This window comes from Prionailurus bengalensis, chromosome D4, assembly GCF_016509475.1.
Source record: "Prionailurus bengalensis isolate Pbe53 chromosome D4, Fcat_Pben_1.1_paternal_pri, whole genome shotgun sequence".
NCBI lineage: Eukaryota > Metazoa > Chordata > Mammalia > Carnivora > Felidae > Prionailurus > Prionailurus bengalensis.
In genome coordinates, this window is record NC_057359.1 from 554481 (window position 1) to 572281 (window position 17801).

Genomic DNA, 17801 nt, shown 5'->3' on the forward strand with positions numbered 1-17801 from the left:
CCCCTCTCTCTCTGCCCCTCTCCCCTCTCAAAAATAAATAAACATTAAAAAAGTAAACAACAAATTCAATAAATGTGGATATGGATAAATATTTTATTAAAAATAGAAAATAAAAGAATACCAATTTGTTCTCTTTTCTATTCAAAATTACCTTTAGAGTCTTTCAGATTGAAGCTTGTACAAACTAAGACTTGAATCCTCATGATTTTATTTGAATGTGAATTACTTTACATTTAGTTGTGATCTTCTCTGGTTTCGGTTGATACAAATGATCAATTTTATGGCTTTAAGGATACTGTAACAATTTTGGAGCCTTTGCACATATCTGATAATGAAACAGCAAATATTGATCTGTTTTGCATTGTGTGGTAAGTTTGTTGAAAAATGAACAGGAGAGATATTAAATGTCAGATTTAGAGGACCTTAGAGACTGGGTATTTTACTAGTGACGTACACAGCGTGGTATTTGTGTTTTGTGATTTACGGCCTCTCTCCTTGGAAAGTTAGCACTGGTGACAATTCCTTTGGCACCCATCCATTGAGTGAGCGTGCTCAGCACCACTTTTCTACCAGAAGTACACAGGTGCACTCAGACCCACGAGAGTCCAGTTCTCCCAAGAAGGGTCTCCCCTGTTGGCACTGATCTTGAAGGAGTTAACTTCTTTGGGCCTCAGTTTATCTCTTGGACTAGAATCTAGTTCCCACAGAGTTTTTCGGCCTCAGCACTGTTGAAATCTTGGAGTAGGGGTGTCTGGGTGGCTCAGTCGGTTAAGCATCTGACTCTTGATTTCAGCTTAGGTCATGATATCAAGGTTCACAGGATCAAGCCTTCTTGGAATTCTCTCTCTCTGCTCCTCCCCTAGTGGAGTGTGCGCCTGGGCACTCTCTCTTTCTGCCTTTCAAATAAATTAAAAAAAAAACCCAGAAATCTTGGACTAGATAGTTCTTTGGGTTGCGAGCTGTCCTTTGCATTGTGGGGCATTTTGCAGCATCCCTGCCCTCTGCCCGCTAGATAGCAGTAACATCCCTCTACCCCCACCCCCGTCAGTCATGACAACCAGTATTGTCTCAAGACGTTGTCCCTTTGAATGACCAAATATCTATTTCTTATATATCACAGTACGGTAGTCCATCGTGTGGTCCTTGAACGTGGATCCCCCTCCTCACAAGAACGCTAACAGTTAAAAGATGCTGAACTACTGAAATCTCTACAGTCATTGATAGCTGTTCATTCTATCCTTACATCGTATGCAGCTGTCTCCCAGGGCAAGGCCAGTCAGGTTTGCAGGCTTCTGTGTGATCTGGTCAGGTTCCAAAAGCAGGAGTGACCTCAGCAATGTCAGGCTTCACCCCTTCTGGTGTAATCGAGCTCAGACCATTTCTCTTGATCTGAGCCTGTCTCGAGGTATCAGTGTAATATTGGATTTCCCTCATTATAGGACCCATTTATTCGTTTCCTTACTGCCTTTTCTTTTCGCTCTTACACCCAAACTTTTCCACCTTTGGAAGGGATATTAGGTTCAGCCACTGCGCTGATCTGGATTACAGGCCGCAGTACTGGTCTAACAAGCCTGTCCCCCTCAGTCCCCTTCTGTTCAGATAAGGTCAGGTCAAAAGGATGCAGAACTAGCGGTTTATCTTTATCACCAGGCAGTACAGCTGCATTCACCCTTAGCCCTGATTTTACAGATGGGGTGAAGCATATCCTGCCCCATCAGGCCCCTAAGAATTCTGACATAAAGATTAAACACAGCGTTACAGTTTCTCAGTTAGGAACCATCCCTGCTTCCAGACCTTGTAGTTGCAGCCCTGGTCTCGTGATGGGGGAGATAAAGCAGAGGCGACTTGGGGAAGAAAAGACAAGCACCTTCCTCTTCAGAGGAAGCCAGCCCTTCGTATATCTGCATGGTCCACCCCCCACCCCACCCCCACCCCCCGCTGTTTTAGATGGCCAGTGTTTTCATTGCCCATTCCAGTTCTCTGGGTGGCTCAGTCGGCTAAGTGTGCGGCTCTTGATTTCAGCTCAGGGTCATGATGCTAGGGTCGTGAGATCGAGCCCCACATCAAGCTCTGCACTGACAGTGTGGAGCTTGGGATTCTCTCCCTCTTGCTGTGTCCCTCCCCTGCTTATGCGCGCTCTCTCTTTCAAAACAAACATTAGGAAAAAGTATTTTTCTAAGCTATTTCTCTCTGCCTGTTGTTGGACATTATCAGCTCTGCAGTGAATTTCCCGGTCTGAAGAAATGACAGTTGGCTGTGTAATATCTTCTGTTGTGGTTTTCTGTATCACTCTGAGTGTTTGCATCTACCACCAGGCCAGCAAAGTCCAGTCCAGCGTCAGTATCTCTTCCTGTCAGGACCCATTTGTATCCCCAGGGCTACCACATGAGTCAGTTCCCAGCCATGTTCAGGCCCTTCCCATCAGGGGCTCTGCCATATGGCCGCCTGTGGTCTGTGTCTCTCTTGTTGACAGGCAGGACAGTTGATATTGACATTTTGTGCCTCAGAGGGTGCAAGAGATTCTAGATTCAGCCCATCTCTGCACTGCTGCAGTACCCCTATATGCACTCATTTTGTGGGCCCAAGTGGCCATCTCTAGGGAGCACATGGAGGTAGCTGCATGTTGAATCTGCTCATCTTCCAAACCAGGGGGGGCGTGTCTTCTGATAGGTATCGACATGTCCAACATTAATACACTTCTAAAATATTCATAATTATGGGGGCATGTCGGTGGCTCAGTTGGTCAAGCATCCAACTCTCAATTTTGGCTCAGGTCATGATCCCGTGGTTCATGGAATCCAGCCCGGCGTCAGGCTCTGCACTGACAGCATGGGGCCTGCTTGGCATTCTCTCTCTCCCAATCTCTCTCTGCCCCTACCCCACATGTGCTCGCTCTCTCTCTCTCTCTCTCTCTCAAAATGAATACCCATAATTATTTCCATAGGGCTGTGCCCTATATGGGCATTCCTTTAATAGACCAGGATTCCGTTACCCTCCTGCCTGACCATATGGTTGGATGTTGGCCACTGCCCATGAGTCAGTAAAAACCCCCACGCAGGGTTTCTTAACATTGTTCAGTACTTCCGTCACTGTTAGGAAGACAGCATGCAGTTCACACCGAGCTGGTCGGTTTTTATATTCTTCTGTCAGTGATGGCCTTCCAAACAGGATGTTGTCCATTCGCTGTGGACCTGCTGTCCTGTTGTTGTGTACAGAGCTGCTGATAGGGCTCCATCTACTTGATAGTGGTCCAGCAGCTCCTCAGGCAGTCCCAGAGTCAGTCCTGTGGGGGGTGGGAAAGAGACCTCCCGTTCCTAGAACGTCCTCCCTTACTCCCCAGGAACTGCCACCCCCAGGAGGGGCCTTCTCCAGCATCATCCTAGACATGGCATTTCAGGGTTCAAGACCATTTTCTGTCTTTCAGTCTTAGGGGTAGCTTCAGTTAATGACTCACAATAGCACAGTTGTAAATGCCCTTCAAAGGGAAACACTCCTGTGCAGAGTTCCCACGGTGAGCACCAGGCGTGCTCACCCGTTCCCGCCCAGGCCCCATCAGAGGCTGCACAGAAGGCCACTACACCGAGAATTGTTCATCCGGATGGTTGGCCAGAGAGGCTCACACAACTCTGGGAAGCCCTTAGGTTTACCCGTCTATTAAAGGCTGTCGCAAAGGATTCAAATCAACAGCCAGTGGAAGGAGTGTGCAGGGTGAGGTCTGGGGAAAGCACGGAGCTTCAGGTGGGGCACTCTCCTGACATCTCCTTGTGGTCTACCCAGAGCTCTCCTAACCCTGTCCTTTTGGGTGTTTATGGAGGCTCATCACATAGTCATCACTGACTAAGTCATTGGCTGAGTCAACCTCCATAAGGTCTCTGGTGAAGGTAAGGTTTTGAGGGGGACTAAGGATCTCTGGGTCCTCCTGGCAGCAGCCCCTGCCTTTGAGCTCATTAACATAACAGAAAACACCTTAATCACTCTGTGTATTTGGGAAATCCCAGGGGCTTGGGGAGCTGTGAGCCAGGAACTGCATCAAGACCTGGTGAGTATTTCTTATAAACCACAGTGTGGTACCCTGGAGGGCAGCATTGCCCCCACTGAGAATCACGGACTTACTAGATATCTGTCTCCAATTCCCATCTCCTCTTAAGCCTGAAGCCTAGTCATGTGGTCCAAGAAGATAAAGTATTAAGGAGACTGAGGAAGGAGAAGTTACGACTTGGTGTGAGGAGTGGTGAACATTAGACATGTATACTTGTACTCATGAGCTTAATGTTTCCAACAGGACACAAATCCCCACGTAGTGAATTCACAGCCCAAGCGTGTACAGTAATCTCCATGACACTGTGACATTTACGTGCTAGGCATAGTTACATTTATTTAGGAAATTGGAACATACCAGAAACTTTAGCTTTTTGAGCTGTTATGGTTTGATTTTGTATCCAGCTGCTGTTAATATTTTATTTCCAAGATTTAGAAAAAAATGGATTTGGAATCAGGAAACCAGGGGGTTTTAGTTCTAGCCGTCCTTGGGGTCCTATGAATTCTTTGCAACAAAGTATACAGGAGAGACAAGGTTTATTCCTCCTGTTTTCCCCCTTGGAGCTGGGTAAGTGTGTTACATGAGATGCACACATCTGTGCTTTAGTTTAGTTGTCCCAACCCCGGGAATAAAGGGAAAATGTGCAGGTAATGTGCAGGCACAAGCTAGACACTCCCAGCCAGTTTTATTGTGAACAAATTTATGAAATATCCTTTATTTTTATGTCTTTTCTAAAAGCTAAATGTAGGGGCGCCTGGGTGGCTCAGTCAGTTGGGCATCCGACTTCGGCTCAGGTCATGATCTCATGGTCCGTGAGTTCAAGCCCCGCGTCGGGCTCTGTGCTGACAGCTTGGAGCCTGGAGCCTGCTTCAGATTCTGTGTCTCCCTCTCTCTGTCACTCACACTCTGTCTCTCTCTCTCTCTCTCTCTCAAAAATAAATAAAGCTTAAAAAAATTTTTTTAAAATAAATAAAAAATAAAAGCTAAATGTAGACTATGATTCGTAACTAACCCTGGGTTCATGGAGTGATTCGGATTTATTAGTTAGTGGTCACAAATGCTCTTCAGCCTAGTAGCTAACCCATACTCCCCCCCCCCCCCCCCCCGTTGTAAATATCAAATCAACTGGTTTTGTTTGTAGCTGTGATAGATAATTGTGCAGTCTTGTGCTAAAGAAGTACTTACGTTATTCTTCAGTTTCTCCTAGGGAAAGCATTGGATTTTGTTTTGTTTTTTAATGGGAAATTCTTACTGTGGGTATGAGTTCCTCAGGGCCATTTTTGAGTAGCAAAAAATGGTTGTTAACCTGCCTCCTCATTGGGCCCTGCAGCTGGATGACCCGTTCACACAGGCACCCCTTTGGAGGGAGGAGGCTGAGCAGAGTTGACCTCTTCTTCCAATTAGGCTGGAAGAGTGTGACCTTACTGTAGCCAGAGGAGCCAGGTGGCAGAGGGCCCAGCCAGGGGGTGGAGGGAACTCGGTTCTGCCCTGGCAGGCTGTCCAGAGATGCTATGGAAAGCTGAACTAGCACATAGTGACCTGGAATATGTTTGTTTGTTTGGGGCCTATGATTTAAGTACCCTCTTTTCTCTCCCTAAGAAAACCCTTAGTGAAATCTTTCTTGTTCACTAATCTTTTGTACAGATAGAATCAAGGAAGGAACCCCCAGAGATGCTGGCTGCTTTCTGGGGTCTCTGAGAAAGCACCCAGGTCTGACATCAGGGGGCACACAGATGGAGCAGCCTGCTAGACTGGCTGTGCTGAAGTACTGGTTGCTGCTTGTCTGGTACCTAGAACTGGCATGCACTTTATTAAATGCTGTGTCGTATGTATCGTTTCTCTTTATGCTTTTAGTAGCCCTATGAGAACCAGCTTTCTTGTAGGAATGCAGAAAGGGAGGCTTCAGAGCTCCCTCTGTACCTGACTCACAGGCATCTGGCTTGGACGACCGGGTCTGGCTTCTGCCAGAGCTTATCAAATTTCACATTCCTTGTTTTGGATTGCTAAATTGTGCAATTCTATTCTTCACAAAGGCTGCTGTCTGAGGATTTTTAAAAAATCAACTTAGAAAAAAATCAGTTTAGGAGGATATAAACAGAAGCTCCAGAATTCTGAAAACTGGAATGTTTTATTTCATTTTGTTTTTAAGCAGTGCAAGAGGTGAAGGAAGTAATTGCCGCATACTTATATTCATCTCACCTCAGGAGCTTGTTCCTCCCACTCCTGGCCATAAGTTCCTGCTCGCACATCACAGTCCCACCTCTTCTTGAAATTTGAGCTACTTCTCCAAGTCCTGGCCAGAAATAGTTGGGACATCTGTGCTCACATCATTTTTATTTGTTACTGCCACGTTAGCATTTTCTTTCTTCCTTCCTTGTGTTGGAATGAGTTGATCTTTCTTTGTTATAGTTTTTAACAGCTTTATTGAGGCAATTCACATCCCATACAGTTCACCCTTTTAAAATCTGTGATTCCGTAATTTTTAGTATCTTTAGACTTGTCCAACCATCACCACAGTCAATTTTAGAACATTTTCATCACCCCAGAAACATACCCTCTGCTCATTAACAGTTACTCCCCACTTTCCCACTCTTGCCCTCGCCCCAGCCCCAGGCACTCTGTGGTCTTTCTGTGTCTATAGATTTGCCCCTCTGGATACTTCATACAAATGGGATCAGGCAGTATACAGTCTTATGTGACTGACTTTTCACTTAGCATGGTATTTTCGTGGTTCATATATGTCACAGCATGATGTATCAGTACTTCTTCTCTTGGCTGAATAATATTCCACCGTATGGATGGACCACATTTTATTTATCCATTCATCATCTGATGGACATTTGGGTGCTTTCCACTTTTTCACTATTGATGGATAGTGCTGCTACCAACATTTGTTTCCAAATGTTTCTGTGTTCTGTGCCAACATATGTGTTCATTTCTCTTGAATCTATGTCTTGGAGTGGAATTGCTACGTAAGTGAGTCGGATTTTTTGAAGAATGGTCAGACTGCTTCCCTGAGCAGCCGTACCATTCGACATCCCCTCCAGCAGTGTGGGAAAGTCTACTTTCCCTACCTCCTTGCTAATACCATCTGTTACTTGTCTGTCTTTTTGATTCTGGCCGTCCCAGGGAATGTGAAAGGGTCTCTCATTGTAGTTTTCGTTTTCATTTCCTCGATGGCTTCTCATAAAATTTTAAATTGTTTTAGGTTAGAAATATTTATATCATTTTTATCTCCTGAAACACCCATAGTACTTTCCAATATTCGCTCATAATAAATATTTAAATTTATGAGCCTATTTTTTAAAGTTTCAATAAAGGGGGAGGTGGTCCCTAAATTTTTTTTTTTACCTCTGTTGAAAGTGTGCTTTGTCCATATTATTAGCATTTTGCTCTGTTACCCTCATACTTGTATCTTGTGGTGTCACAGATGCACATGTGCTTTCTGTCTTGTGCCTTCATTGCAAACTCTGTGAACCAAATGACCATTGGACTGTTGTTTGTGTTCATTCTGAATTGTTGAGCTTGTCCTTACAGACAGGTGGGTGTTCTGTTTCTGCTAAATGCTGATAACCTACCCAAAGAAATAAAGAGCATTAGGGGCTTCCTTTTATACTTTATCTCCAAGACTCACCACTTGAAAACTCCTAAAATAGTTTTGTCTGATGCTTGCCTGTTGTCCATATTGTTACCGTTTATTCTTTGGGGTCCCTGCATAGGTAGCTCCCATCTGTATTTATTCTTCATCTGAGGAACTCTGTGAAATGTTAGCCTGGTAAATTGAGAAAGGTCATCACAGAAGCTCCATCATCTTCATTATAAGGCATACTTAAGATACTTCAAAATAAAAGAATATATAATAGATGCTTCTAAGGTTTTAAAGAAGACATCAAACTTGTCCAAATTTTAAAGGAACTCTATTCAAATTTAGCGCTAATTAAGTAAATGTTGGCTGATACACATATATATTTCTAATATATCATGCTAGGAAGATGTGTTTTAATAATGCTGGCATATTGTTGTGTGCTAAATTAACCTTTTGAGCAAAGCAGTTATTTATTAGCAATTCTTTATGTAACTACAACACAAAAAGACTTTCTGTAGTGAGTTTACTATAAAACCATTTATCTTGGGGCACCTGGGTGGTTCATTCGATTCAGTGTCCAACTTTGGCTCAGGTCATGATCTTGCAGTTCGTGGGTTCGAGCCCCACATCGGTCTCTGTGCTGACAGCTCAGAGCCTGGAGTCTGCTTCAGATTCTGTGTCTCCCTCTCTCTCTGCCCCTCCCCCACTCATTCTCTCTCTCTCGCTCTCTCGCTCTCTCGCTCTCTCACTCTTTCTCTGACTCTCTGTCTCTGTCTCTCTCTCAAAAATAATAAACGTTAAAAAAAAAATTTATCCCAGTTAAAATGGAAGACATTGTTTTGGACAGTTGCTGAAATCTGCTAAAATATGGATTGTGATGAGATAATTTGGTGGTTTTTAGTTATCCACATGCAGATTTTGTTGCCTTGGTGCTCTGAGAGAAAACAAAGACCAGTTGATTTCACGAAACTACGCGTCTTAGATCCTTAGTAGAATGGCTTCTTTTGAAAACCAGAAGTATCCTCTGTTGCTCTAAATGGTAGGGCCAAAGAGATGGATATCCTGGTGGTAAGATTTCACACACAAGTGTGGAAGTTTTTCTGGAGGCCAGGTTGAAGAAAACAACTTACTCCTAAATGAATGGCTGCCCATTACATGAATGTCACTTGGGGAGTCTCAACACCGTCCTCCTAGTGATTCAAAGCAGAGGGCCTGTAGTTCTCAGCTTCTAATGCTATTGTTTTCATCACTCTTAGAACAGTTACTTTTACTTGAGATGGCATACTTTGTTCTCAGCTTGATAATACTGTTATGTTGAAAGTTAAGGGTTTTTTTTTTTTACATTTTATTTTATGTATTTTGAGGAGAGAGATTGTGTGTGCAAGCACTGGAAGGAGGGAGGGAGGGAGAGAGGGAGAGGGAGAGAGAGAGAGAGAGAGAGAAAGAGAGAGAGGGAGAGAGAGAATCCCAAGCAGGCTCCAGGCTGTCAGTGCAGAGCCCGATGCAGGCAGGGCTCAGTCTCAGGAACCATGAGATCATGACCTGAGCCAAAATCAAGAGTTGGACCCTCAACCTACTGAGCCACCCTGGCACCCCTAAAGTTGAGTTTTTATTCCCACTTGTCATTCTGATTTATATTTCTGAAGACTTGTATCATTTTAAGTAGGTTTGAACCTTATGTAATGATGCAGATGTTACCAAGAACTTAAATTCGGTCTGATCTTATACATGATTCTAGATATTATTGTAAGCTATCCATGTTTAGTTAAGTTTATATTGAATAATGTATAAAATCATAAATGTATACTTATAGTTTCTTGTCATTCTTAACTTCCATAATAATGAGGGTCAATGTTTTCTTCTGTTTCTTCTTGTTCTGGACCTTCTTGTTGATCATCACGTTCTTCACTATCTGTATCACCTTGAAATCTCCTGAAAACTTGGGTCTTCAGCTGTATTGTTTGACCATCAGTGCTTCTTTGCTCGCCATAATAAATAGTGTGTAGAAGAGGGAAGCAGAGGGAAATGTATGAGCTTATTGGCTCTTTTAGTTTATTTTGGTCCATACGAATGTATGTTAAATGGTGGTAATGTAGTGGGTCAATAGATGGACACATCACTGTAACATTGATATCTGAAAAATACAAATTAAAAATTAATCTTGCTGCATTACATCTAGAATCCTACATTGGATTTTGTTAAAATATGAGATACAGTTTTATTACTTAAAATACTTATAGGTGGGATTGTGTTTAATTAGTTTTTATAGTAATCAAATAATAAAGAAAATGAAACGACAAATGAATTCTATATTATCAAACCAATGATGGCTTTAAGAGTATACTTAATGAGCACAGAATAATGTATAGAATTATTGTTGTACAACTGAAACTAATATAGCACTGTATATTAACTATACTGTAATTTAAATTTTTAATAAAATGATGGCTTCGTTGGCTATTTAATTATTTAACAAATATTTAAGTGATAGTTATTAATAGAAAGAATCTCAGGGGCGCCTGGGTGGCTCAGTTGGTTGGGCATCTGACTTCGGCTCAAGTCATGATCTCACAGTTCATGAGTTTGAGCCTCGCGTTGGGCTCTGTGCTGAATGAAGCTCAGAGCCTGGAGACTGCTTCTGTCTCTGTGTCTCCCTCTCTCTCTGCCCCCACCCTGCTTGTGCTCTGTCTCTCTGCCTTTCAAAAATAAATAAACGTTAAAAAAATTTTTTTTTAATTAAAAAAAAAAAAAAAACGACCTCAAAAAAGTGAAAATCACCTGGAGTCCCACTACTCAGGATACTCCCATTTTTTCATGTACTCTACAGTACTACTTCTCAATGCTTCAAGTGATGAAATTTAATATAAAAGAGTAGAAACTTTATAGCACACCTTTCTGAGGCCACCTTCTGCCATTTCCCTAGCTACTTCAAATCAACCATTTTCAGCAATGTGTAAAGCATAGAGTTTTTGAAGATTTGTTCTTTAAAAGGTCAGAATACTATTGTTTGTCTTTAAAAAATAATGAAATTTTACATACTTTCAATTTCGTTATTTTCTAGGTATAGGTGTTGTAAATTCCTTGGAATATAGAATGCTTGTTTCAGTTTGTTGTGTCCAACATTGAGCTCTATAAGGTTGGAAAGATTAAAAATATTATATGGGATGTCTTGTAGTTTGTTGTGTGACATTCGTAGAGCATTAAGTTTTGGAAGTTCACTGAAGTAATTTTCTGGTATGGAAGAAATTGAGTTATTTTCTAAAGACAGGTACATAAGTGAAGAAGGCAGACCAGGAGGCATGGATTCTAATCTGTTGTTACATAAGTTGAGCTGCATTAATTTTTTCATTTTAGCAAGTATGTTTTCTTGTAACATGGAATCTTCAAGATGATTATAACAGAGATCAAGCATTGTCAAGTTTACTAGCCCGTCCATGGCATTTGTCTGCAATCTGGAGATCTCATTGTAGCCAAGAAGAAGTCTTTCCAAAGACTTGGGAAGAGGAAATGGAAATTCTTCTAAGTTGTTATGCTGTAGATGAAGTTGTAGTAGATTTGACAACTTAGCAAACACACCATAATCAATCTTTTGAGATGTAATCTTGTTGTGGCTGAGATTGATTTCTTTAAGATAAGTTGCATTGATGAATGAATCTGCAGTCACAGCCTCAATTTCGTTGAACTGAAGATAGACTTGCTGTATGTGAGCTGGGACACGCGGGATAGTCTTGAGTTTGCGATTGTCACAGTACATTGATGATGGAAAGTTGGGTGGGCAGAAGCATTCAGTGGCACAGCCTAACATGTACTGATGAAAAGGAACTTGATAGTCCTCATTCTGATGAAATTGAAATTCTGGTTGGTAGACATCATCTGGCTCTTGATCATAATCTTCATCCCATTGATAATTTTCATATTGGCAGTATACTTTGACTCCAAAAAAGCAGAAAAGGACACATGCTGGACTTAAAAAGCCCATGTTCTTTTTTTTTTTTTTTTTTTTTGTCCTATTACAAGGAGAAAGGAAATATATTGTGGGAAAAGTGACTAAAACTTAGAATAATTTTTATATAAATTGACAGTTACATAAAATGCATAATATCTGTATCTGTACTGAAATAAAAGAATATCCAGAATGAACAGGCAATGCTGAAACCAAAATTAATGTTTAAGTACCAGTAAGGTGGTATCAAAAAAGTCATGGGGCACCTGGGTGGCTTAGTCCGTTAAGCATCCTACTCTTGATTTCGGCTCAGATCATGATCTCACTATGATGAGATCAAGTCCCACGTAGGGTGGAGTGTGGAGCCTGCTTGGAATTCTCTCTCTATACCTCCCCCGCTCATTCTCTCTCTCTCTCTCTTTTTCTCTCAAAATAAATACACCTTAAAAAAAAAAAAAAAAAGGTCACACTTTGCATTGTATCAGACTACATAACCATCTTTTAAGAGAATCCAAGTTTGTCTTGCTGTAGATTTACAATAATAACATGATCTCTCTCAACCCCACAGCTGGGTACCCCCTCCACTAAAAATGCTGGGTGTTCTGTATCTATTTGGTCCCTTCAGTGGTGGTCACTGCCTATGAGAGGAGAGACTCTATGTCTTACTTAATACTAACCAACACTTTCCCACTTCTCTTTTCTGTTTCCTGATGCTCTTTTCTGCCCTTAGAAGAATATGAAACATTCCACTTTATGTAAGAGCTTGAGATATTAAAAATAGCTATCATGTTTCCTCTTAGTGTTTTCTGTCCAAACCTAACCATGATTTCAAATTTTCCTCCATGAAACCATTTCCAGGACCCAATTATTTTGCCTTTGAGTCTACTTGAATAATTGCTTCAAATCCTAAATACAACATTTACAGTCTGCAATGTTTTAGCCTCTAATAGGTTATTCTATGCACGTTTCTTTCTTTCCACTAATGTTTTTATGTTAAGTTCTAGATAAACAGTATTGACAACAAACCGATCTCCCAGGAGTTGAGGTGTGGTGGAGAATCAGAGATGGGCAGTACAGGGAGTAGGAGGGTATGTGGAGTAAGATTTAAAGGAGGGAGCTCTCAGCTCGAGAAACCCTGTTAACTTCAAGTTGTGGCAAGTGGTGGATGGTGTACTGGACAAGGAACCTGAAGACCGTTATTTCAGGCTGTCACTTGTGATGGTCACGTAACATAGCTGCCTCTTGCCTCATCAATAAAATGAGAATTGTAATTGCTTGTCTGCTTATATCAACTGGTCGTTACAGTCATGTGAGGAATGTGTGTAAAAGTGCTTTGCAAATTAGAAAGTGAGCCAGATGGAATAAATTTGTTATTTAGGTAAAGGTTAAAGCAAAAAACAAAAAAAAAAAAACCACACAAAAACCCTATCTCTTTTGTTCTGAGGCTATTTTTCTGTAGCATTCTTATTCAGGGTTTCATGAGAATTAATATCAAAAGGTTACTGTGTGTCATGATATGACTTATCTCTGATTCCCCCAGAACAGTACTAGCCATTTTTCATCATTGGGATAATTGAAAAAGTAGTTTCTTAAATCATGGTCTCTAACAGACCCCATTTGAGAAAGTCTCTCCCAGACTCTAGCATCTAGTTTCTTGTTTATTTTCCTGTCAGAAACTAAAAATGTGTAGAATGTAATCATGTGTTTATGTGGGACTTGAAGGCGTTAGTTAAGTAGAGTCAGGGACCCTTGATCTTTTGTTCCCCTCAGTGGTATTTCCTGCCGTGCACCCACACACCGTGGGCCTTGTCATTTCCAGTGTGCAGCTCCTTTACACCTGACTTGTCTTCATAATTTACTCCACGTATTGATTCCAACTGCAGTAATTCCACAGTTTCAGTGGCACCTAAATACGTGGATCCCACTGTGTTCTCCCCGCCCTTCGCTCATACCTTCCAGTGTACTCAGGTCCTCTTAGCAGCCTGGACCCGCAGCACTGTTGCCCGCTGTCTGCAAATGCCCTAGGCCCGCTGGCCCTTTCATCCTCATCCTCGTCCCATGAACTCCAAACCTGGTTCCTTCAGTTATCCATCTACCCACAGCCTGACTCACGCAGCAGAGTCAGTGGAGAGAAAACAGACCACGCCAGCTGGTCTCACTTTAAATTCAAGAGCACTCGATGCTGCTCAATGACATCTCCTTCTAGACAAGCCTCTAAAGCCTCATTCCCCACTGGTTTTGGATGATGATCTTGCTGTTGCTACCTTTTTTTTTTTTTTTTAACTAAGAAGATAGGATGAAACAATTGTTTATTCATGTATAGTTTGTTATCCCTACCTACACAGTATGCCAAAATAACAATGGTTTGATCTTTTTTTTTTTTTTTAATGTTTATTTATTTATTTTGAGAGGGAGAGAGAGAGAGAGAGCACCTATGCATGGGAGGGCCAAAGAGAGAGGGAGAGAGAATCCCAAGCAGACTCTGTGCTGTCGGTATGGAGACCAGTGCAGGGCTCAAACCCACAAACTCTGAGATCATGACCTGAGCTGAAATCAAGAGTTGCCCAACCCACTGAGCCACCCAGGTGCCCCAGTGGTTTGATCTTTTAAAACAATCTGTGATTTTAAAACTCAGTTTTCTTTTACAAATCTAAATAGACTCCATGCATTGTTGCTTTTTATCCATGGGATTCATGGAAGGTGAGGCATTTGAACTGGAGTCTGAAGCAATATTAAGGTTCCCATAGAGGAAAGCAGGGAGAAAGAGTTCCAGATAGAAGAGATGAGCAAAATATGTATACAACACAGAGTAGGGCATCTGGGAAATAGTGGCTAGCTGTTGAAGGAGCAATATAAGACTGTTGCAGCCAGTCTGGACCAGAATTTAGAGGGCCTGAATTCTGAGCTGTGGAATCTGCACTCAGGGAATGAGCACCTAATTTAATTTATTCATGTAGTCAAGCCTGGTTCTCACACTTAGGTGGGAAAGAGTCCTGGGGGGAGTGTGGTCTCATCCCAGAGGGCAGTCACATGGTGTTGGGAAGCTTGGGAGCGCCCTGTAGCCTGCCACCGTTAGTACCTGTGCTAGATGTGTGTGAACACGGCTAGTAATCCACATTACAAATATGAGTAATTAGTTAGTTAGCTTGGTTGAGTTAACTTCAGTTAATGGTTGTCTGGAATTAACGTCTGGGGGTGAGGCATTGTGCTTGGTGGGGGAAACACATGGAAAGAGCAAACAGCTTATGGGGAGACACAACACAGCGAACCGATTCTCAGAGGGCAATAAGGCTCACAACAGAGACCCCACTGGCCATGGGCACAGCGGCTTAACCCTGCTTGGGACAGACAAGGAAGTCTTGGTAGCATCATTTGGTCTAATGTTGGGAGTTTAGCAAGAATGGGTATAGAGCATCCTATACATTTTACTCACTAGTTGATAATATTTTATGTGTTAAATTTGTATATTTTATTGTACTCATTATAGCAGATCATATTAACTTTTTAAAGTCCGTGTCATACTTCACTTCAGTCTCACTGCACTAGGGGTTTTGCTGTTAGATTGCTGTGCCTCACAAGGTAGAAGCCGAGGGACAGAGATGTGCAGGTGGGGGGCAGGGGTTGGAAGCTGACTGTTTCACAGATAAACTTTGAAGTGAGCATTGCTCATCAGAGCTCTGAAGTTCATCCTTGTATTAAGAACATTAGCAAGAAATAAAACAAAAAACATTAGCAATAATCAATTAGTAACCTTACATTTGAGAATTAAAGTCATGGCTCTAATCAACAATTATGAGAAATTATTGGGGAAAAAGGAAACCTGGATGATACTTTTGATCCTGCACTTAATTGCATACCTTCGATTTCAAATCAAGACCTTATGATGGGGTGTCTCTGAAAATAAAGGGTTCTTTCGTGTTGCCAGATTTTGGTCTTGGCCACCTGTGAAGACAGGCTTTCCCTAAGGACAGGTTGTCTTCTTAGTCATCCCCTGAGGACCTTGGCTCTGTAGCCAAGTATAGCCTGGTCCCACTTCCTTTTGACCAAGTCCAGTTTTTTGGTCTGAGATCAATCCTGTCTCCATGCATAGGCCCAATATTTTCTGTTCATCTTAACCTTCAGCTTCATCCCTGGTTAGTTTGCCTGTTAAAATTGCCTCTACTTCCATTTATCCAAATTTTCCACTCAACTGATCTCTTCCCAGCCATTTGCTAACCATGTTTTTATTACTTCTGCCTTTTCATGTGGTACGGTTTATGCCTTGTTCCCTATGGGGCAGCTCATAGCAAACCAGCACATTCACTGTCAGTTCTCCTATTTCCTGACCTAACTTCTGGCAGAATCTAGTACAATGCCCAGGTGTATAAGCGCTGAAAGGTTTGTCGAATGGAGGATTGGATTAGTAAATTGCAGATTACATCTTATTAGCGACGCTTGTCCCTACTAATGCTGATTATTTCTAGGTGCTATTTTGCCACAGTGGTTTTTTTTAAATGGACACAGTCAGAGAGAACATGGCTGTTCTCTCCGAGTGGTGTCTCCATCACAGCATGCTATTCCCATTACATAGAGTAGTAGAAAAACAACAGATGTGAACGGGAAACTTTAAAGCAAAGGAAAACATATGTTAACCGTTGTTTTTTTTTAAATATCCACTAACGTGAATTTTTTGTATTATGGCTACAAATGTTTCTATGTTGTAACATTTCTCTTAATTGGGAAAAAGCACTTGTGTTTTCATAAGAAATTTTTAATTAAAATGAGATCAAACTTTGCTCTGGAAAGTATAAAGTAATTGGAAAGGCTCACTGCATTTTATCATTTTAAAGACTCAATTACGTCATTGGTATGCCATACAAACTAGGGTCTAAGAAACCAAAGTGTTAGTATATGACTCAGATTTCTTTCCGAAGCAGTTTTAAATTTAACTCTATAAAAGTGAAGCAGTATACATCCCTGTTAACACCCAAGGCCTAAGGAAGTAAGAGTCTTTTGCTATTAGAAATATGAACATTTCAAAATTTTTTTAGCCAGAATACATTTAAATCTTAATTAACTGAAACCCAAAAAACTATTTCCTTTATGCTAGATAGAGCACTCACATCTTCCCTTTCAGGCAGAGACAAATGAAAGCAAAACCATGTTACTGTCAAGGATCTGGTCAACAGAGAAATTTTAAGAAAATGTCTTAGAAATTTGTACAAATATCCTTCTTCCCTGTCACCCTGCTCGGGTGTATGGCTCACAGACATTTGCTAGTTTCTGTCATTTAAAGTTGAGAGAGGAGGAGACAAAATCATTCCATTAACCTGAGAATCTTTCATTCTGAATAACAAACAAGAAAATCTAAACAAAGATTATTTATTGGGTAAATATTAAGTTAGAAAATTAAAATCACTGTTATCACTTCTTTCTCTGAATATTTGTGCTAATCAGAGTTTTAATGTAGCTTTTCTCAGATACTGTTCTTTCATGATGGCTGCCGGCTATTTTAATGTTAAACAAATCAAATCTACTTAAAAAATTTTTAACAGTAGGAATACTTTCTTAAAAAATTGAAAATTATTTTATCGTCATACCTGTTGAGTTTGCTTTAGTTTTCAGGGGTTGATGAATTTGCAAATCCTGTAAATTGAATCAGATATTCCTAAATTCTTTAACTGAGTCTCTTAAAAATCCACAGTGACTGTGTGTCCAGACAGGGCTGTCCTTGAATTACTGTAGCAATTTAAGCAAATATAATCTGCTTGGAAAACACTTGGCTTGAATTAAAATTATGTATTTCTTTTCATTATCCAAAACTTTGTGGATTCAAATTGAGATGCTTGTGCTGTGGGTCAGATTTATGTGGCTTACTTCCCCCTCTTTTCCCCTTAATTTTGGTTTGAGGTGTGGCAAGAATTTCCTCTAATATGAAAGGCAAACAGAACTAAATGAAACAGCATGTACTGATTACTGTTTTTATTTTCATTTTCATGCCAAGGAATTCTCCAAATTAAGGTCCCCTGTGACATGGAGCTCAGCTTCTCAGCAGTTTAAGGTGGAATTCAGAGCCGTCTTGAAATGGCGCTTGTCTGAACCGTTATGTTCACACTGCTGCTTCCCTTTATGAAGACAGGGAACCAAGATTAGAAACATAAACATTCCTCTATAGAGTAATGTCTAGTTAACTTTTTAAATGAAGGAGTTTGTCATTAGTGACAGATTAAAGATAGGACTTTTCTACACAGAGA

General features: G+C 41.1%; 2 protein-coding genes across 5 annotated transcripts in view; one reads left to right on the forward strand and one right to left on the reverse strand.

Annotated features, from left to right (window-relative positions):
* Window positions 1–17801, forward strand: part of LOC122474716 (centromere protein P) — a 231176-nt gene that overhangs the window by 85492 nt on the left and 127883 nt on the right. The window lies entirely within an intron of this gene.
* OMD (osteomodulin) lies at window positions 6149–17457 on the reverse strand. The gene is made up of 3 exons (XM_043565780.1): window positions 17148–17457; window positions 10665–11632; window positions 6149–9759 (listed from the first exon to the last, which is right to left on the reverse strand). Exons 2-3 carry the CDS (start codon window positions 11602–11604, stop codon window positions 9452–9454), a joined length of 1248 nt encoding a protein of 415 aa, XP_043421715.1. The 5' UTR covers window positions 11605–11632; window positions 17148–17457; the 3' UTR covers window positions 6149–9451.